Source organism: Pseudopipra pipra, chromosome 3, assembly GCF_036250125.1.
Source record: "Pseudopipra pipra isolate bDixPip1 chromosome 3, bDixPip1.hap1, whole genome shotgun sequence".
Taxonomy (NCBI): Eukaryota; Metazoa; Chordata; class Aves; order Passeriformes; family Pipridae; genus Pseudopipra; species Pseudopipra pipra.
The window spans coordinates 57,254,559-57,277,261 of NC_087551.1; the positions used below are offsets into that span (position 1 = coordinate 57,254,559).

General features: G+C 40.9%; 1 protein-coding gene across 11 annotated transcripts in view; it reads left to right on the plus strand.

The window, feature by feature from the left end:
* Window positions 1-22,681, plus strand: part of NHSL1 (NHS like 1) — a 182,395-nt gene extending 159,714 nt beyond the window's left edge. For 7 of the 11 annotated variants that reach the window (XM_064649331.1, XM_064649334.1, XM_064649340.1 and 4 more), the window contains 3 exons: window positions 7,237-10,656; window positions 11,201-11,330; window positions 14,809-22,681. In XM_064649331.1, coding sequence (XP_064505401.1) covers window positions 7,237-10,656; window positions 11,201-11,330; window positions 14,809-15,532 — 4,274 coding nt within the window. In that variant the 3' untranslated portion in view covers window positions 15,533-22,681. Of the gene's footprint in view, window positions 1-7,236; window positions 10,657-11,200; window positions 11,331-11,737; window positions 11,806-14,808 lie in introns of all 11 variants that reach the window. The other 4 variants (XM_064649332.1, XM_064649335.1, XM_064649342.1 and 1 more) reach the window with 3 other exon arrangements.
* The last annotated feature ends 22 nt before the right edge of the window (window positions 22,682-22,703 follow it).

A 22,703-nucleotide genomic window follows, 5' to 3' on the forward strand; every position in this document is an offset into this window, starting at 1 on the left:
TTCATGTTGCTTCTGTGGTGGTTGTAGGTCTTCCAGACAGCAAAATGTATGCCAGGAGAACTCTGTCATGGCAGTATCCATCCTGATAGCATGTTGGTTTCTACCACTAGAAACAAAGTGCGCTTGAAAAGAGTGATAGTGTCTTCATCTGATATATGAGGAAACCAGGCGTGCTGCAGTGAAGTGACTTAACTAGAGTCATCCACCAGGCCACTGGCAAGGCTGGGAATAAATTAGGTCTCCCTCATCCCTGTTCAGTGTTCTTTCTGCCATTTCTCCTCTGTCACTGCAGAAATATTTCTGTAGTAGTCCATTCCCTATTTCTCTTACACTGTCCCAAAACAAACAACGAGTTGTTTTAAAACATTCCACAGTTCATTTGATCGGAACAAGGATCTGGACTAAACTCCAAATCAAGCAATTGCATTATGCCTATTGACATTCTCCCTGTGGTTTCAGCTGAATAAATCTCTTTGTTTCTCCCCTAAAGCATTGCTGTGAATGGTTATAATATTTACACAAAGATTAAAACCCCTTGGTACACCAAAGTTGCTGCGTGCAGGCTAAATAACCAACACATACAGCACATTCTTGTTACCTCTTGTTTATCCTTCAGAAGGAAGCAGAAACTTGAGAGAACCTCAAAGCTTCAACCAGGCTTGAACTATTTTTATTTCTTGTGAGAGAGCCTGGAAGAACTTCTGCCAGGCCAAGCTGCTGGGGTTCTCCCCTGGCTGCTTTGGCTCCTTCGGAACAGAAAAGACCAAACAGAAGAGAGAGCCTGCATGACTGCTGACCTGAGGTCAGTGGACGTGGTACCCTAGTAGAATTCAGCCAGACATACTGAAAGGAGACAGTAACTGCACTCATGTGCTGAAAGTATCTTTAAACATTTCTACTTTTTAGTGTTGTAATACAGTTGTGTTTTCACAGGTGTCTTCCAGTGATGAACCAATCTGTCTGCATAGGCTGGAAACTTCTGCATACAAAATTCTGTATAAATAAAATGCAATGTGATAGATGGGATTCTGAGACAGAGTAAGAATGTGAGATGTCTACCAGTTTAGAGATGGCAGTTATTTTCTGAAGTTGTTTTTTAGCAGCAGGACCCTCTCAGTACTATTTAGCAGAATGACGCCAAAGTAAGAGGAGAAGGCAAAGCATTCTTCTTTCTGCCAAACACAACAACGAAAAAAATTAGTTTTGCATACTTCTGAATTACCTTCATTGTCTTACAGAACATAAATATTGTATACATATTTAATAGGAGTCAGTGTTGGATCAAAACTGCAGAAAGGGCAGGAAACTTTGAGATTATGTTATACTTCAAGTTTCTGTGCTCTCAGTTTCTCTGCTCTGTATTGCCATTATCCATCGCCTCTAGCTGTCTTCAGATGGTACCTTATAGGCAAACCTGTATTATCCCCTCAGGCAAGAAGATGATTCCCAAACAGAAGCTTGGTAGAGATGAGCACCTCTCTGGGAAAAGCTGTTGCAGGCCTTGCTCATTCTTGGCTCTTGGTTATCATCAGCTCCCTTCACATGTTTCAACTCTCTGGGTGAAACAAAGGCAATAAAGTGCCTTCACATTTCCGTGAGCCCTTCTCTGTATCAGTGCTCTAGGGTTTGGCTCAGACTAACTTTCATTTTGTGAAGGTACCAAGTTACCTAACTGTGTTTCTCCAGAGCTCTGCACCAGTGCAGTCCCAGACTCCATCCCTGTCTTGCAGGAGGAGCAGGTCCCAGACTTGAGTATCAGTTCCACCACAATTCAACTTCCAAATAAACATACCTCACCAAAGCGGGAGAGAGGAAAACATCTTCAACTTTTCCACCTTTTGATTTATTCTTCTTCTGACAGGCATTTTGCTTCTCTTTAATCAAACAGAAAGTTTCTGTCCTCTTGGGTTTGAAAAATGTCTTCTAATTTTATGTTTCATGTGTACTTTCTTTGAATTATTTAAATACTTTTTTCCATCTTAAGATGTAATTCATAGTTTTTTTGGCTCTGTGATTTTTTTTCCCCATCTACTTTTTTTTTTTCTTACTAACCTAAGGGTTCAAAGGGTCAGAATAATGACCTTATACAGTTTTCTTCAGTTTATTTCTCTACCTCATGTTTTCAGTGGCTCACAAGGAGTTGTTACCTATAGAATCTGATGTCAGTCTTCAGGATGGGTATGACTGACACCTTAATTGTCAGTCCTTCATTTGCTTTCTTGCAATGCAGGTCAGACCCTGGTGGTATCAGTTGGTGTCTCAGGTATCATTTGGGACTGTTGAAGCTTCTCCTTTGATGTGACTGAGAGGAAGCAATTCCATCTCAGCAACATGGGGGCGAGTAAGTCCTTCTGATCTTTGGGAACTCAGCTGTTCTGCTGAAGACTTCTCTTAATTGATACTCCTTTCCAATTAGTCCCTCCAGGACTAGCAGTCACTCAAGTTATAGGTCCCACAGGTAAGAAGAGTCTCAGATATCCAGCGGTCCTGCAGAAATACCACACATATACCCAGTTGTTCCAGACAAGTAATTCTGCACCTGCTTCAATTTGCAGCTTCAGCAGTCTTTGGAGATAATATCTCTCTTTCAGAGTTACAATGCCTTTTGACTAATACTGGTTTTACAGCTGTAGTTTTTCAACATTGTACGTTTCCAGCACTATTGATCCATAGACCAGGGTGTTAGAAAGTATGCATGGGGGATGAAAGACAGAGATGCCAGGAACATAAACTTTACTAGAGGCTGTTCATTTAAATGAATAGAATCAAGAAAACTTAAGTTGCCTATATTTTCATCAAAATTCTCCCTTTCAGGGTGGCAGTGATGTATGCAAGCATTCAAGATATTTTTTAGCTGGCAGTACTAGAAAGTATCACAGAATTCTTTGCAATATTTTTCTCCCCTCAGAGATTACAGATGCTTCATGGAGCACAGTAAAATTTCCTTAAAATTGTCATGAGCCAAATGTACTTGTCTTATTTCTTGTTGGATGTCTGTTAAAAATCATTAGATATGTAAGTACTAGGGTAAAACAGATTAAGAATCTCTGGGAGTTTTTTTGTAACACTGCAAGTTGTGGTGCCTGCACAGTGGACTTGTTCAGGTTACTAGGTTTAGAGGAGGATTGCTAGGTGGGGCACAGGGAGGCAATGAGAGCAACAATTCTAAAGAATGTGCCTGTGGCATAAGAGCCAAGTGCTTATATTAGAAATGATTAGTCAGAAGGGAAGAGAGATTACTTTTATACGCTAGTTGAAACAAGCATGTGCTTCATGGTATCTACACGTACTGTTGATCCTCTCAAACCTTCGGTTTTCTATTCTCATGTCAGTGCAGAGGACCTTTTGTCTGATTCTCTGCGGCAAGCTGCTGGTGCTACCAGGTCAGCTAGAGTCACAGGGAGTCTTCTGGTAGTTAGTACCTGGCCCTAGGGATTACATACAGACACTTTCTTTTTTCTGTTAAATTTGCAGTCAGTCTCAATCCCTGTCATCTCTAATGAGCAATACCAGTTAACTACCAGAGTCAGGGAGAACTGGTGTAACCTGTATATGCCTATCTTTGACCAAGAGCTTGGAGCTAAAGTAAGCAGTTGAACCTCCTCTGTGTGCTTCCATGCAAAACTTGTTCCATATGTTGCATGTTTCACTTGTTCCAGATAATGAGTGTTCTTCACTTGCTGCTGGAGTCCACACTGAACATGTGTGTTAGGGAAGAGCATTTGCCCTAGGAGATATTTTCAACATAGTAGGGTAATAGAAAGGAGTGTAGATACAGGTCCCCTGTGGCGGACATAGCGGGGCTGGTGGACACAGGATAATATAAAATGCAGACATGATAACAATTACTTTGAACCACATTTATCACATACCAATTTGCAGCCACTTCTTACTTCATAATGTTCAGCATCTGTAGCCTGATGTCCAATTCTGCAGTATTTTTTTACTGCTGTCTGCTCAGACATCACCCCTGCAACTAGATGGACTTTTTTCTTTAAAAGCTGTGATTCAGTGCAAGAATTTTGGTGGTGTAGAAATCTGTTTTCTTACTGCTATTTATTTAAGCAGGTATTTTCTGAGAAACATATAGCATTGTCAGTGTAATCAGTCAATTAAAGGTTTGAGCTGCCCTTAGAATTGGATTATTTGCTTTCTAGCTGCAGTAGCAACAAAGGTGGTTTGATTTTAAGGGTTTTTGAAAATCCTTGCTTTTCAATATTACTCTGGAAGCAAGTTAGGGTTCTACATTGCATTTGTAAATTGCAAATACAATACTCCTTGCTACCCTCCTCTGAATTCCACTAAAATCATAAAATCATCAACATTTTAAGAGTATACCCGAGTCTTTAATGTTCATTTGGTTGGTTTTTGAACCATTTTCCCCTGCAGATTTCCATTGTCCCTCTTCAGGAAATGGAACAGTAAAAAGAGCAATTGCTGTCTTATAAAGGGCAAGTAAATCCTCACAGCTTTGCATGAGGTTGTGCATACATATAAAGTCAAAGCTGAAACAACTTAAGAATATGCTGCATTTCTACCAGAAATATTTAAAACCTCAAAGTTGTCTTCTTGTAATAACAACAGCCATGAAAAATCCCTTCCCTGACCATATCCCATAAAATGATTGAAGGATATAGCCCTGTATTTTATACTGAGGCTGGGCTGTCTGAATGTTGTATTTATTTGGGCTCTGAATAATTCTAACTATAAGAGATCTTTCACTGGTGCAAATACTTGCCCTGACAGGCTTCCCTGCAGTATTGAGGTTGTAAACATTTACTGGTATTGAGTCAATTTATGCAGTTCCCCAGAGCATATTAGGCTGGACCCTAAATTACATAAATTCTGGTAACACAGGGTTAGCACTGGTTCTCAGCAGCATTCTGAGGTGTGTTGTTCATGCTGCCTTCTTCTTAGTGTGCTCCTCCAGCACTGCTCCAGCTAGACCAGCCACCAGTCTCCAGGCTCTGTTGGGGCATGTGTGCCGAGGGAATGGGGCAGGAGCTGCTCCCCAAGACGTTGCCATCACTGGCATCTTTTATTCAGTGGCGTAGATACAGCACCATTAAGTTTGTATTTCAGCTTTCGCTGTGCATTTGCCATGAGTAGTATGTCCCAGTAAGTGCATTCTAACACTCCTGGTTTTGAAAAGAGGAAAAGGGCAGGTTGGCAAGTCCAGCATCATTCCACTTTGCCATTTACCTTCCCTAGCAGTAATATTTTAAACAAGCATAAATCACCCATCTTCATTACACTACTTGTGAAACAGAGTGCATTTCGCTTCCTCTGTGAATACAGACATACCACATACTGAAGTGAGGTGCTCTTAGCCACAGGTCAGTATGTAGCAGTGTTAGATACTCGTTGTAGTGCTGACAGCTTCGTTTTCCACCAGCCCCATCCTTCTGTCTTGTCTGCGTGTGCGTATTTGTGTGCGTGTGTGTATTTCACAGTGGCAGAAGAAGAAAAATATCCCATCTCTTTGGTTATTTATATATCTTGGTATGCAGATTTTTTAACTGGATACTTTTAATTGGCTCACAGTGATGTCATGGTTCCAGAAACATTCATAATGTCTACTTTGACTTTTTTCTCTCTCTCAACCAAAGATGTACACTGATTCTGTAGAAAAAAATAACCTGGAAAGTAAAATTATTTTTCTTACTGTACAGTTCTTAATAACTGTGTACAGAATATGCAAATCCCTCTCTTGGTTGGCTGCAGTCGTCCATCTGTTCTGACAGTATCTGGTATTAGATTATCCAAGACATTTGCCAGCATCTATCTTTCTAGCAAACCTCTACCAAAAGCAGAAAGAGGCTGCATTTTCATGAGAACAAGAGAGTCTACACAAAGCAAACTAACTAGGCTTCAAGCTGCTAATAGACTACTTATGTGCCTGGAGAAAAGAAGTAAACAATCCTTTTTGTGTGGTGTGCTGCTTTAACTGTAACGTTTTCAGAGACCTCTTTTTCTTATCCTAAATGCCTCTTTTGCCTGCCAAGAATAAGGATAATTAAATGTCCTTTAAGTGGTGTTTAAAGCTGCATGATAAGAATACCTACCCTCCAGATGCAGTTCCCTGTAGTAAATACAAAAGGAGAACAGTCCTATCAGGCATGCTACTTCATTACTCCTGAGACTAGCTAAGGCGGAGACTTGAAATAACCAATTTTCCCCCGCAGTGACATATGCAGCATCCTTACCAGCATCTCCAGCAGCACGCCTGCCTCTCTATTGCTATTTATACAGCAACGCAACTGAATTCAAAAGCAGCAGCCTTACACAGACTAATTTTAAAGCAGTGCTCTGGTTTGTGATTTTAAAAGGCTGCTACCAATAAAATTGTAAATATAACAGAACCATGGAGTCCTTTCTACCGACCCAGCGATAATTATATTTTGAACTAAAACTGGTTTTCCATTGTCCTCAAAGTTGTCAATATATGGTTATTCATTCTTTTAGAAAAAGCACACTTATTTTTGTTTCCTGATGGTGTTGAGGATGAGATGACCATCAGTACCAGCTTTTCCCCACTTCTTAGAGTTTTTCCTGTAAGATAACTAGAGAGTATTTGTAAGGAGAACTGTTATTTAATGATTTTCTTTGCAGTGTTGTATAATATTTATATATAAGTACTGTTGTAGTGTATGTATTATTTGTGGTAAAACAATGCATGTTTCCATGTTAGCCTTCTTTCAGACAAACTGCAGGACTTGGAGAGCTGTCAGTGTCCCCTGAAATTTTTTATTCTGAAGTGTAAGGCTTGTAAAAAGCAGATCTTTTTATTCATACTAGTCTCCAGATTTCCTTCCCCTTTTCTTTATTGCATGAGGCATTAGCATGGGAACACCCTTCACGTTTCTCAGGCTTTTGTCTGTTCCTGCTGCATTGCCTACTGGAAGTCAAACAGTGCTACTTGGTTTCTGACATAACTGATTACTATGGAAATTATTACCATGTCATAAACAGAGGATTTCATGGGTCGAATGTGTGGCAGGAGCACAGACGATTCTGTAAGCAAGAGAGGTTCCTGGTAATAATGAAAAAGGGAAGAGAAATGCAGAAAACAGACAATGCTTGTGCAAAATCCATTGTTGCAGATTTTTCTTCAGAAGGCATAGCCTGCGGGAACGTGGGGATCAAGCAGTTTGCTGGGGAGTTTTGATTTTAAATGAGTGAGAAGATAAATGTGAGTTTGTGCTTCAAGAAATAATTATTTTATTTTGACTCCAGCAGTTGGCACTGGCCAAAGTGATTTCCGAGGGCATTCGATGTATGTCCCAGATCACTGTTCCACACTAGGGAGACTAGACAGCTATCGCTCCGCTATGCAGCGCTCGGAAACCAAGGACACCAGCTGCCAGACGGAGGAAGTTAAAGTTGTGCCCCCTTCAATGAGAAGAATAAGAGCACAGAAAGGACAAGGCATTGCAGCCCAGATGTCTCAGTTCTCCAGCTCATCTGGAAACATGTCAGTGATGAGTGATTCTGCTGCAGTTATATTTGCTTCTCGCCAAAATAGCGACATAGGTTTTCACAGCTTACCTCGAGTTGGTGCAAGAGTATCTCTGCAGTCCCTAGACCAGACACAGAGCATCTCTAGGCAGACGGAAGACATTGCTGGCACTTTAACTCACCAGATAAGTAAATTGCAAGTGGATGATAGTGTTGTGCATCTGAGGAATAATCCCACGATGGGGACACTGTCGAGGCCAAAGTCTCAAGAGGTGAGAAGCTGTGATAGTGAGAAGTCCGCAAGCCCAGCATGTGTGGTCTCTCCTCATGCCACCTACTCAACGAGCATCATACCCAATGCAACACTGTCATCCTCCTCAGAAGTTATCATTATTCACGCTGCCCAGAGTGTTGGTTCATTGGATAGTAAAATGAACAACTCCACTGCCTACCCAAATCCAAGAGACAATCCTGTTACCAGCAGTGCAATAAGTGGGAAAGAAGACCACCATTCTTCAAGTGGTAACTGGAGTGAGAGTAGCTCCACACGTCACTCACAGACCTCAGATACCATCCCATCTAATACTGTCATGATGCTTTCTCTTGGTGACTCTGCTGTCTCTCTTAGCACTCCTGGGAATGCAGAGGCTGGGTCTCAGACCACGAGCTACAGCTGCAGGAACAATGTTGCTTTACCAAACCCTTCCCAGGATAGTGATGGTAGGAGTGAATCTAGCTATTCTGGGGAGCGAGCACAGGCAGCAGTAGACAGCACAGAACATTGGTTGTACAAGTCTTCAGAAAACAGTGAGACTCCTTCACACAAGGTGGTTTGTACTACACCAGGCTGTGCCACTCCTGGTAGCAACCTGAGCAGCAGCAGCCTGGAGAGGGCATCAGTCAGGGATGATTCTACTTCTGTGTATTCTGTGGACCATGATGGTTATTACAGTTCCATGCATATGGACTCTGGGCTGAAGTCAGACATGCCATGCAATAATACTAATGGTTTTGGGAATCCCAGAGACAGTGTGGTAAATGTCTTCGAAGGAAAGGAGAAGAAACAGCAGGTTGACCAGTCAGGCCAAGGTGACAAATCTCTTGCAAGAAACATCTCTCTGAAAAAGGCCAAGAAACCACCTTTGCCACCATCCAGAACAGACTCACTCAGAAGGATGCCTAAGAAAAAAGTCCAATCCAGTGGACAGGTACTTGATGAAACTCTCATTGCCACCCTCCAGCATTCCCTGCAGTTAAATCTCAAGTGCAAAAATGGCAGCTCCCCTTCCCAGAGCCCCTCCAGTGACTATGAGGATCCCTGGGTGTTGCGCTCCCGCAGCCAAAGCTCGGTCAGTGCAAGCAGCAGCATGATGTCCACCACTGCTCCAAACCTTTACTCCATCTGCACAGTCACTCCCTCACAGAGTGAAACAAGTAGCATCAAATCAGAGTACGCTGACCAGTGGGGCTATTACAGCGACTATGCCGCAGTGGCAGACGACCAGGTGAAATCCCCAGTGTCCCATTCTGTCAGTACATCGTCTGCTCTCAGTGATTACAGCATCAGCCACTTCAGTGATGGCTCAAGGGCTTCTGTGCCACAAGTGCCCAGTGGGCTGGCGAAACCAAAGAGCACTTCTCCGGAGAAATCCCACCAAGTCACATCGCCATCAAGTGGGTACTCCAGCCAGTCCAATACACCCACTGCACTTACTCCAGTGCCTGTACTTTTAAAACCTGCATCATCAGGAAATGGGAAATCCAAGCTGAAGCCTAAAGTGCCTGAGAGGAAATCTTCTCTTCTGTCTTCAGTTTCCATGTCTTCATCCTCCACTTCTCTTTCTTCAAATACATCTACCGAAGGGAGCGTGAGTGTGAAGAAATTGGACCCCGCCCTGAGCCCTCCTCCAGATTGTGGTGCACCTCCTCTGCCACCTCCTCTTTCAACACCTCCACACTGCCCCGAACTTTCTCCTCCCCCTCCTCCTCCTCCAGCAGAAGTCATGGATTTGTCACCATTGCCAGCCTCTCCCACATTCCCCCCTCCTCCACCAGAAGCTAATGTAAATTCTTCCTTTGCTCAGACTGTCCCATGGTTACAGCAAGAAGCCTCCATCAGTTCATTCTCTTCCCCTGTTCCTCCTCCTCCTACTTGCCCCTTAGCTGTCCCACCACCAGCACCACCTCTTGATCCCAAGTTAACAAAAGGTGCAACAATATACCCACAGTATTCTTTTAAGAAACACAACCAGGAAGATTCTTGCTACAGTCCAGTGAAACAGCCACTCAACAAGCAAGACTCATCGAGACCTGTGATGCCATTAGTAACTACCAAAGCATTGCAAATGGTGCAGTTGAGGTCTGTGAAAAAAGTGACAGAAGGTGAACCATCACCTGAATCTGCTTCTGAAGCCACGTCTGAGGAGAAGGGTACTGTAAATTTGTCGTCACAGTCTTCCCTAAAGCCATCTCTCTCACTGAGACTCAGTAGCAGCTTAGGCAACGAGGAAATGAAAACTCAAGGCACTTCATTTAAAAATGCAGTTCAAACACTGTCTCGGGGTTCTCCTCTCATTCTCTCTGATAACACACCTGCGCTTGACAGTGATCAAAAGCCTGTGAGTCCAGTAGGTCTAAAAAAGTCTTCTGAAGCTTATGCACTGGGGACAGCTACTGATGACACACCTGAGTCTTCAGTGCAGAGTGAAGACCTCCCTTCTGGCATGTCACTTCAGGGGTCACCAGCATCTCCTGACAAGGTTCAGGTCATATTGCCAAGCAAGAAACCACCTCCTATTTCTAAGAAACCTAAACTGTTCCTTGTTGTACCACCTCCACAGTTAGATCTTACAGTGGAGAAAGCAGCTGAAGTGAGTGATACTGTCAGAAGCACATCAAGTCCGACTAAGAGAGACACTGTGCTTGCACACTGCGAGGAGGCGAGAAATTGTCTTACAGATGGACTCGGTTCTAGCGAGATGGACTCTGGCAGCCTGGTTCCTGAGGGAGGAGCTGCTGGATTCACCTTCTCTGAGGCAGGGGGAGCGAATGCCTTTGTGGTACAGCCTGCTGCATCACCAGTTCAAGAAGAGCCCAGGCAGGAGGAGCAGTCTGCTTTTGATGAAGGAAGCAGTTCAGGCAGCAGCCAAGACAGCGGCAGTAATGCTGACGGGCACCTATCTCAAGAGAACGAAAGTGGTGAGTCTCTTTTCTCTGACTCTTCTTCATATACAACAGTAGCTGTTTTAAAGCAGCTGGGGAGTGAGCATGGCAATCCTAGCATTGAGGTGGGATTCTGTAAAGGAAAGAACCTCTTGTGGTTGTTATAACTAAAGGACTAAAAAAAGTTGCAGGGATCTGATTAATATTTTATGAGATTTCTTATAATTACTTTCTGACTTCTCATTGCAGACATGGAAAGAAAATGATGCTTTATTTAACTGTGCTAGTATTAAAGCATGCTATGAAAACGTAGTTAGCTTTGTAAATTTTGCTTTTGCATTTCAGTGGAAGCCCTACAAATTTTCTTGTATTTCTTCTGCCTGTGTTTGTGTGACCAAACACAAGCATTTCATGCACTGCAGTTTCCTAAGCAAATGTTGATCTGAAATCACAGTTATGACAATGGTGCACTCAGTCTCTCAGATGCTTTGCCTTAGAGGCAGCAAGGTCTGGTTTCAGGATTATATGCCTGTTGGATTCACATGATGGACTGACAGTTTTGTTCATTCTCTCTGTATAGTGGAGGTGTTTGAATCAGATACAGCAAATAGTTCATTTCTGCCAAGCTGTAGTTATGGGGAAGAGACGGATGGAGTGGCAACACCAGCAAGACCAAGGACTACTGAAGATCTTTTTGCAGCCATTCACAGGTACTGCAGAAATTGCCCTTCCCACGCTGTCAGGGTCCGGTAGGTCTCTCAAAAATTAGTTTAACATTTACTAAAACACCCAATTACAACAGTCATTGCTTTATGAAAAAGCACATATTTATCAGCTTTCTACTAAGGCTATATATGAAAAAGATAAGGAAAAGAACTTGCCTTTTATTGTTTTACAAATATATGTAATCCATTCTGAACTAGAAATGACCAGATTAAATCAATGTAGATTATATTATAAATATCTTGCCCCCTAAGATACCAAGTTATGTCTAGTAGTTATTGTACTGTTCTCAATCTGCCATATTAACTCTACTGTTGCTTTTTCTGTGTATCTTTTTGTTTTCATTCTTGTTCTTCTCCATCTTTTTACTCTCTTCGCTGCTTATATGGTGCAGTTTGGGACAGAGGCTCAACGCTAATGCTTCATGGCAAGCGTGGCTGAAACTGGCAAGTAACACAACATGTCAGTCATATGGCAAAACATATGGCAAACGCTGGATTATAGTTTGCCATAATCCAGCCTGAGGTCGGGTGTTTTGTGTCAAACTGGTTCATGAATGAAATGTGCAATACTGGCTCTGTTATTAATGACATTATTCATTTCCCTTGAAAACAAAATCACCCTGAACGGCAGCTAGATTTCTGTGCTGTTCACATTAGGTTCTCAAAAAGAAAAAATAGAAAACCTCAAGCAAATAAAAGCTTTAAACCACAAAAGGAAACGTGTGCACCATTTAAACAGCACACACAGACCTTGCCTGTAGACTAGATTGGGTGTAGTTGTAGCACCATCTTGCGGCTTTGTCTTATACTGCAAACTGCAGAGGGGGTGCAGTTACTGCACAGGGAATGTGCTCAGCAGCTCCGTGTGGGTTATCCAGGTGTTTAGTCAGTTTGCACATCTGTGCCCGAGTTCTGCATCAGGAATGAGGAACAGGCAGAGCAGCTGGGAGCCTGTAGCACTTGGATGCAAATGCTATTTTTTTTCATATTTGAAACTACTCCCTTTCAGATTTTACAAAAATTGCATATATATGATACTGACTTTTTATAATTTACTGTTACCCCTTAGGACTTGGCCTGTAGGAGGTGTTCTAAAAATGGTCTGTTGCATTCATGTTGCATGGCACTCACTAGAAGAGCAACAAATCTGGTTTTAGAATGAAATATTCTGACCAGGAGCCTTTCTCCATTATGCATGCAGATAGAGAGTGGATCTCTGTGTCTGTGCACACACATGTAATTTGTGAGTTTATGGGGAAATGGACAATGGAACTGGATGTGACATAATTAAAACTGTCACATTTTTTATTAAGACCTTGCTTTTGCTGGCTTTAGACTTGAACCACTATCTTCCTTGGTTGTTAATAAAAAAGGTTTTGGGTTTCCCTTCACTATTTCTAAAAGGTATTATTTCAGTGATTGGCACTCTTTGATATATGTGCTTTGGAGTAAGACAGGAAGTTTACTGGTATGTGTGTTAAGGACAGAAAGAACAACTTAAGTTTTAAGTCCCAGTTTTGTTTAAATATATAACCTACCTGTGTCTGAAAAGCCACCAAAACCAAATCTGGTTCTTAAAATTAAGTTTCTTCCATAATTCATACATACTGAGAAAAGCTGATTACATGCTGACAGCAAACTGACTGCTCTGCACTGCATTCACAGTCTTACCGGATTAATCCAAGCTAGGATAACGAAGTCTTCCCCTGCAGATCTTTGCAGTTGAATTTTTTTTTATTTTTTTTTTTTAATTTAATTTGGGTTTTGGCAGCAGTACAACCCCAGCATTACAGTGTTTAAAGATACATATAGGCAGCCAAAACCCTAATGAAGGAAAATCTTTTCCCTTTAACAAATGCACACACGTGCTCACATACAGATTTGCAGAGCATCCAAGCACCAAAATAATTTGCTGCCTACAATATTAATACACAGTTAAATCTAGACAAGGTTTGTGTGTTTGCTGCTGTTGAAGTCATCATTTTATCTCCGTGCTGTCTTCTGGTGTCCATTCATCCTCAGGCTGAATGGATATTGGTATTACATTCTTCTTCCAGAAAGACAGGTGGAGGCAGGAGGAGCTGCTGAAAATAACAGGTGATACAGTTGTCTGTGGGGGTATCATAAGTAATCTGTGCATAAACTTCACCACCACTTAAGAGAGACAGGATCACTCCAAAGTCTTGGCAGATCTATGGCAATGTCTGTTGCTACCACCTACTCAGCCGATGTATCCTTCTACTTTGTTTTCAGGGTTTTTTTTTAAATATTAATGCAATGCATAAAAACATTTGAGCTTGCCTTGACAAAATCTCAAGGCTTTTAAGAAAGTAAAGCTAAAGATCACATTAAGTAGAAACCTGTTTTACAAGGGGAATGGTCTGTATTGAGCACATGCTTGATAAAAATTAATATGGAATTACAGCATGATAATCTTGTATTTGTAACAAGTCTGCTGACTTGTTTTAAACTTCTTCCAAAATACCATATTTAAAAATAGGCTTTATATGATCTTTTTGAATTAATTCTTGCTTCGTCAGCAAAGAAGCAAAGCGGCTTTGCCACAGATACCAGGCATGTACATTTCTTTAAGTTTTCTAATAAAGTGAAAATGGAGCAATAGAAGTGCAGTTTCCACTTATTCCCAGTTCCATGATTGTTTATTAGTTTTGCTTTTGTTATCCCTGCACTTTACATTTAAATTGAAAAACACTTCACCCTTTCATTTGGAAAGAGAACTTTCTTGTCAGGAAGTTGGTCTCTCCTTCATTTAGTTGAAGAGTTGCAATGACAGAGCACCAACATAACTGTGAATTTTGTCCATGCATCTTAAGAGAAGCTGGAAAACTCTTTTCATTATTTATTCACTATTTCGGTTAGGGAGGGAATTTTTTTTTTTTTAATCATTTAATCCAGAATGGTTACATGTGGCTCCCTTTTCTCCATCTTAACTTCAGCAGCAGTGTATTGCAGTGTCCTTTTCTAAAGGAAAGTGTACCTGTTCTCCCCAGAGGGTCAAATGAAATAGTAAAACAAAACAAAACATCCCAGTGTAGTCTAGATGACATATTTTGAATCAAGTCCCTAAACTAACAGAGAAATGACATTGAGTCTAAATCTTTATAGGATATTAGTCTTAGCAGTTTAATACTGACTCTCGAAAATCTGATATACAAAATTTGCTAAAGTGTTTTGTACATCAGTATTGCCAGTTTTAGTAGTTTCATTGTTCCAGATTTGCAGGAAAAGAGGAATAAACTTAGCTTATACCTCCAATACCTGCTATTAATGCCTGTACAGTTCTGGTGGTGTTCTTATTCATGCTTCAGATTTAGATTACTTCTCCATTTTCCCCTCTCTCTCCTTTAGCTTAATTCATTGTCATTCGTCTAAATTGAGTTTAATTAGGGGAGGCAAAATGTTTCATTTTGGTCCTCTTTTTTTTGTTGTGTTTTAAACTCAGATCCAAAAGGAAAGTCCTTGGCCGTAAAGATTCTGAAGACGATCGTACCCGCAACCATTCTCCGTCGCCCCCCGTAACTCCCACTGGTGCTTCCCCAAATTTAGCTACCCTCAAACAAGCTGGATCTATTCAGAGAAGTGTTCGCAAGAGCAGCACCAGCAATGACAACTTCAAAGCCCTGCTGCTGAAGAAAGGGAGCCGCTGTGACACCAGTTCCCGGATGTCTGCGGCAGAGATGTTGAAGAACACGGACCCGCGGTTCCACCGGACAAAGACAGATGCCCCTGCTGACCTTCCTGACAGCCCTGCCAGCTGCTCACCCAGCAAGAGCAAACGGGCCCAGGAAGAATGGGCCAAGAGTGAGGGCCTGATGCCAAGGAGTATGTCTTTCTCTGGCACTAGGTATGGCCGGTCAAGAACACCCCCGTCTGCTGCCAGCAGCAAGTACAATGTCCGCAACCGCATTCAGAGCAGCCCCATGACTGTCATTAGTGAAGGAGATGGGGAAGTGGTGGAACAGTCAGAGGGCAGGGTCCGGAGAACTTTGGAAGAGCAGCAAGAGAGGCAGCTTGATATGTTTAACAGTGATGAAATGGACATGAATGATTTTGCATATGTTGAGGAGGCAGGCTGCAAGGAGACCTTGGATCCAGCCCATCTAGACTTAATGACTCAACCAGGTACTTCAAGGAAGTATCTAAGCCCTTCAGCTGAAGAAAGTTAAAAGGCAGTGTGACAGAAGGCTTTGGCTATTAGTCTAGAAAATCACAGAGGACTAGATTCCCGAAGAAAGCCCAGACCAGGACAAGTTTACTTTGCTGAGCATTTATTCCATGAACTGCATGTGTATGTTTAAATGCTAAAGCGATGGTGGTTCTGCATGGTTGGGTTGGGTTGGGGAGCACTTGCTTTGAATGAGTGGTCTGTGGCTTAAAGAAAGTTAACAGTTGAATTTTTTGTGTAAACCCTTAGAAGTCCTCTTGTGGGGTGGGAGGGAAGTTTTCTCAGAGTCTATAGGGGTGTGATGTTTTTCTTTTTCTTGAGACTGCAGTTGTGCAAGAAAAATTTAGGAATAAGCCTGAAATGGGAAGGCTCCTGTGGTACAAGCTGGATATTTGGTTCAAAAGCCTTGTAGTGGTGCAGCATAGTGCATATGTTAAGCAGAGAGAGGCACGGTGAGGCCCATTCAACTATGAGAAGGTAGTAGGGTTGGTGCTGGGGTTGCATGGCTTATTACTGGGTTATGGCCCAGTGTTCGATGAAGCGTGTCCTGCTTGAGCAATTAGCTCACCAGGTTTTGAATTGGTCCAGGGTACTGTACTTTTTATTCTTTTTCCTGAGGGAAAATGAAATACATAGTTAACATGGAAAAGGGAGCTGAGTTTTATAGCACACTACGAGCTGCTGTGCAGCCACACACATATGCTTGGTGAAACACTCATTTCCAAGTGAATTGCTTTCTTGACTGGAGTATTCCCTTAGAGAACTGGAACAACTGGATGTCTGCAGAGGATGCAAGCAGACAACAGGAAAGTGGGAGAGGAATGAAGCAGTGTACTGCCAGAATTTGGAAGGGTTACTATTGTGGTTTAGGAATGATATTCCCCAATTTAGTCTTCCCACTGAAACACTCTAAACCGTGTGCCACTCCCTCCCTCCTCCCCTTCCCCACTTCAGAGGGCTGGAGAGGAGAACTGAAGGCACAAAAGGCTAGGATCACGGGTTGAGATAAGGACAATTGACTGAAAACAGCAATGAGATAAGAAAACGAACAGTAACAGCAACAATACTAATGACAGAGTGTAGGAGAAAGAGGGAAACGATTCACACGGGAAGCCCAGTAATACATGAACCTCAGCCACACTACCCGGACTCGAAGAGCCCCCCATTCCCTGCCCCTGGTAATGATGTGAGGTGGTATAGAATAACTGCCCCTCCTGGCTACTGCGGAATTTAACCCTGTCCTGGCCGGAACCAGGACGGTTAGATTTCTGAATTAGAAAGCAAAGTTTGACTTTTAGAACTTGCACTACAAAGCTGTAGGTGGAGCCCGTCTTTCAAAACTGAAACTTGGGAGTTGTGTTTTGCCAGAAGTCTTGTCTTCCATTTGTCAAAACAGGAAGACTATTACTTTTCATCACTTGAAATACAGATACTTGCTAACTTTTGGTTACCAAAGAATAAGTTACAATTACTCTAGTTTTTTGATTTGCCTGCAGTATTTCTCTTCTTTTTTAACCTTAATAATTTAGTGAGGTTCATTTTTATTGTATATTTTACAGATAATAAAAACATTTAACGGTTTCCCAGTTGTAAAGAAAATTAATTATAACTGAAATATTGGCTGGAGTTTTTGGTTCTTAGTAGGAGTGAAGCTTTTAATTTTTAAGAAGAATTTTACATCATTTGATGGCATGCGCAGTTTTTGTATTGTTTGTAAATATTGAAAGTTGTTAAAATATCTTTTGATCTCCGTACCATAGAATTTATACATTTTTAGATTGCTTTCAAGAAGAAAAAGCACTCTTTGTAGATTATTTATTTTAGAGAAATATGCTTGTAATCTCTTTCTTCAACCCTTTACTTGTTAGCAATGTAAATTTCAGGGGCCTTCGTTTAACTCTTCCCTTCATGAGAGGGGAATAGTGCTGAAAATGCTGTGACTTTGCTTCAATAAAGAAAAAGCCTGCCAGTTGCCATATTGTCTTTTGAATTGATTAAAATCTCCTTCAAAAGATGTGTCCCACAGTGTATGGCAACCCACTGAATGCCATAATCCATGCATCCAGCTACTAATCTCCCATTTTTCATTGCAAAATTTACTAATTCACTTTAGAGACAATTAAAGTGTACTTACATATACATTCCATTTTGGCATCTCAATTCTGAGACTAAAAAAATTGAAATAATACTAAACTTTTTCCAGTGTCATGTGTGAATGTTTCTACTATTTCTCTCCTACTTGCAACCTGTCCCAGAAAACTAAAATTCTTGGAGAACTAGATTATAAGCAGAGTAAGCAAGAACTAAAATGAAGTGGAGAAAGTGAATCCAACTGCACTCAGTGGAACAAGGGTGGGATTAACTGGTGCACAGTAAAATTTCTGCCATTTTTATGTGCTAACTATATTTAAAGAACCATTGGATTTTTTAAATTAAATTAAAACCTGATTGAATAAAGTAGATTGTTTCAGATATTATTAATACAGATCTGAACTACATTCTGTTGCAAAGAGTGCAAAACATTCTGCCACTGCTAAACATCTCAAGAGTCTTGATTTTGTGTGTCTCCCAGAGATGACCACATGAAATATGAAAGGGCAATATCCTTTTCACAGCAGGTACTGTTCCTTTCAAAGCTATGCATAAATACTAGCTAGCCCTTACACCACCATCCTGACAGGAAAATACTCAGGCTTTGTTTTATTGTTTACAATAAAATAAAAATGGCTGCACTGGAGAAAATTACAGCAGTGTTGTGCATCAAATGCCTGTAGGAGGGAGCTTAGCTAGCTAATTCCCTTGTTCCCTTATGCTTGCCAGATAATACTGCCAGTCACTTCTATAGGCTATATGGGGAACTCTTTGGAAAGTCCCAGCTTAAATGTACATCATCTTGTCCATGCAGGTAGGTGAGATTAAACTTCAGTGTAGCATGGGCTGAATTTCTTCTCTGGGCACAGGTAGCCTTTATGCTCATCTAAAACCCTCATCTGGTGTAAGGTGATTTGGGTTGAAGCTCAGGTTTTGGCTAGTATGCAGAAAGCAGTGTTCATGTAGCCTTACTCATATTGCTACTGACTACATTTTGCACAATATAAGATGGAGTGAGATACATTAAATGTGCTGAATTATGTTTAATGGTGCTTATAATACTTTGGTAACTGACGTAACTTTCTTGGGGAGGTATCACTGTGTCATCTCCCCACTGCATCATCCTCTGTAGCAGCACACAGAACTGGTTAGTAGCTCAGTTTTCTCAGCAGTACAGTCCTTGGACCAAGTTTCCACTGCAAAACCTTAAGAGCATGACAGCTTTAGGCTATGTTTTATGTACTTGCAACAGCTTTAGTGTGTATGTATTTGTAGTAAGGAAAACATACTTAATTTTTTGTCACATTTGTAGCTTCAAAGTTACTTTCTTCTATAATAAGGATCCTCCATAGGGAGGTGTTGCAGTTGTGGCTATATTGGTCAACAGGTGTAGATTAAGTTTTGTAAACCTCAGCTAAAGATATCTAGAGCAGTAGGAGAGGAGCACACATACACAAACTTGGCTGTGCTAAAGAGAAAAAGCAGACTTGTCATCCTGATGCTTAATGTATCATGCTGTTATAGGGGTTGTTCAGAGTTTACAGTTGGTTTACAGTTTGCCTCTAAAACAAGAATCATTATTGAAGCTAGATGTGAGATTAATATCTGGTTTACCTCTTACTGAATGTGGTTTTCAATTTCAGTCTTTTTCTAAATTTTGCCCTGTATGAACTCATTCCATGCTTCACCTGTTTATGTTCAAAGTTCGTTCTTACTGCTGTCAGATGTAGGCAGCCCCAATCCCCCTGAGAATTAGAGCCCTCCAGTTATTACATTAATACATTCATAAGGCTCTGGGGCATTTGCAAGTCTTCACTACTGTTTGTATGTTGAAGAGGAGAATTTATTACCTTAATGGAAATGATGGAGGTTATGCAAGGAGCAATAGCTTGGTGAGAGGAGGTTTGGAAGGCTACTGGTAATCAGTGAAAAGAATTGGAAAAGAAGTGGATTTGATGAAGACGGGATTTTGAGGAAACAGGACTGGATGCTGGTTCATGCATAAGGCTTGGCCTGAAAGAAGGCACAGAATAATGGCAGAAAAGGTGAAGCAGGGAAATTACTGAGAAGTGCAGTGAATGCACAGAATAAGGTACAGGGCGGGCAGGCAGATTCTTGAAGATAAAGAAGTTTCAGCAAGTACGGAAGAGAGAAAAAGGCGAAGGAACAATGGAATAGTCACAGAAAGAAGAAAGAAAAATTTTAGCCCATGTGTTTCCTCCTAATTCAAAGGGTACAGAAGGCCAAAGTCAGTCAAATATGGGGAAAAACCCAACCCAACATTTTAGAAGAGGAAAACAAGCAAAATTGGGTGAGCTTAGTGAAACAATAATAGGCTGAAGTGAGGAATGCTCTAGGATACCACAGGCAACATTGAGTGGGTGGCTATGGGCTTGAGCACAACTCTTGGAAAGGTTCTGTACAGAAACACCATGCCTGAAATCTGGAAAGAGTAAGGGGGATTAGGAAGATTAAAGCTCAGATTAATCCTGCCTAATTTCTACCAACTACTCTGCGTCTAGTGATTTCAGTGGACTGGCTACAGGTCTTCAGACACCTGTGTTTGGATAACTTGCTAAACTTTCAGTAATTTCCTAAAGCAAAGAGGCCACTCATGCATGCAGCACAGGGATGGGTGTGTTCATACTACTGCAAGCAAATAGATCTTGACAGGTGTCGTTTGGATACCACAAAGTTCTGGAAAAAACATTTATAGCAGCAGTCTCTGTTCCAACAAAGTTGTTGCTACAGTACACTCAAGTGATTCAAGATGATGCATTGTTTGCTTCTATAAGAGAGAATTAAAAGGGTGAACTTCAATGGTAAAACAACATAATACAAAAATTACAGTGGCAATGAGGAATCGTTTTACCTGTTCAAAATAACTTCAGTACTCACAAAAGAGAACACAATAGCTATATAATGTCATTGGTATTTTTCTGAGTTCCGCCCTTAAAGTTTATTTTTAAGTAACTTTCAGAAGAGATTTCTTACATGTTTAAAACTAGAAAAGTCTTGATAATTTTCTTTGTTCTGAAAAGGTGTTATCAACTTTAAATCAGAGTGCAGCATTAAAATCTTGCAGCTATTCAGTGTTGGATCCTGACTGTGGCTATACTGCTGTGAGTTAATAAACACTCAACGGAGTAAAATACAAACGTGTTTGATAAAGATGTGCTATGCCATATATCGTCCTGAAAAACTGGGTAAAAGCCTTGATAGTGCTTCCCCAGCAGAATGTGGGTACATTTTATGTTGCAAATTTAGCTCTTTGCAGTTGGGTTCTTTCACGTAATGCACAACCAACCTTTTAAGGGCCAATCAATTCTCCCAGCAATGCTAATGGAAAATGTCATTGATTTTCAGTAGCAAATTGTTTGTTAATAGTGAATCCAAATGTATGTGTATACGCATGGGGGGAGGTATATAGAGAAGAGAGAAAGTTTAACACAATGTACATGAGTTGCCCTTGTCTGTAGTATACTGCTCTATTTGTGCACCATCCTAAAACCAGAAATTTTAGCTACTGAAGGGGAAAAAAAACAAAAGTGAAAATCTGTCAGGACATGTAGATAGCAGAAGTATCTACATATTCAGTACCTCTTGAAAACAAACAGTAAAAATTTAAGTTCTGTGTTTAGATGGTAAAAACTGATTTGGGGGACACATCTAAATTACAAAGAAACAGATAAAATCTGTCAACGAACAAGAAATACAAGAAACAAAATATTCTATCTGCCATCTGAAGAGGAATGTTGTTCTTCTACACCTTCTTTAAAAGTCAGTCAAATATCTGTTTGGTTTAATTTTTCCAAGTGGAATTACTAGCTATGTTTCTAACACTCTTTTCACACTGGGTTGTAGAAAATGGACACAGAAATTCCTGCCTTCAGAAGGATTTCTAGGTCAGTTTAAAACAGGTGAAAGAGCATTACAATGACAAGAACATTCAGTGCCCAGTGCAGTGTCACCAGTTGAGAAGCTGCTGTAGTGGAGTCTGAAAGATGGTCCCATCCTTTTTGCCTTAATTGGGATGTTGTATTTTGCTGCCTGGAAAATGATAATTATTGCAAATTACTGTACCAGCTGGGAGCTGCAGTGTAGTCAAAAGAATTAAAAAAAGCAAAGCCCAGATATATATAGTCAGGACAGCAGTCACAGACTAAGGAGTGATAATGATTTTAATGTATTTACTTATAGAGTTCTAATACAAAGCAAATGAACATTTCAGAAAGGAGATCTTGAGACAATGAAAACATGTATATGAGGGGGCATTTGGCTGTGAGCAGAGGTCATACAACTGCACAGAAATCGAAGTTTGGGTCTAGGGTAGCTTGTATCCGTTTGCAAGCTATGGATACACAGTACCAAGCCACTGGTGATGCCAAATGAGACTGGCATATTCTCATACACAACACACTTGATTGATTAGGGCAAAACTTTGTTATCCAGGATCAACCAAACTTAAATTTCACAGAAAGATCTCTGTGATATGATATAGAGGGGAAAAAAGTGTACCTCGATGTAATATTCAAGAGGTAGCACTTTATTTATTCCAACACGGAACACTAAAACTGATTTTCTCCATTTACTGATGCAGCATTTTGCAAAATTTGTCACAATTTAAGATTGTGGCTTGTGGGGACAAGAAAATCAGTTGATAAGTTATTTCTGAGTTTACAAATCTACCAACAGTACTTTGTTTCTAAACTGTTCTGCACAATCCAAGACAAGTGAGTTGTGTAACATAAAAGCTTTTCCTGAAGTGCAGCTTTGAAGTCCAGGACTGACTATGCAACAAATTAGTCATCTAATTCATGGGATGAGTTTCTTGCATGATGTGACAACCTCATATATACCCATGTTGGATTTGGGGAACAAAGTATCTCAAAAATTACTTTCTGTGCCACAAACATGCTCTCTCAAATGGTCACCAGTATCTGGGAAATTGTAGTGACCTCTTAGAACTGAAATTCCACATTAGAGGTTATGTAAAATGATGAGAAAAGAGGGAAGAAAGTGTCTTGACAATAAACTGAAATATCTTTCTCAAAAGTCATTCTGATTGTTACTCATTCATT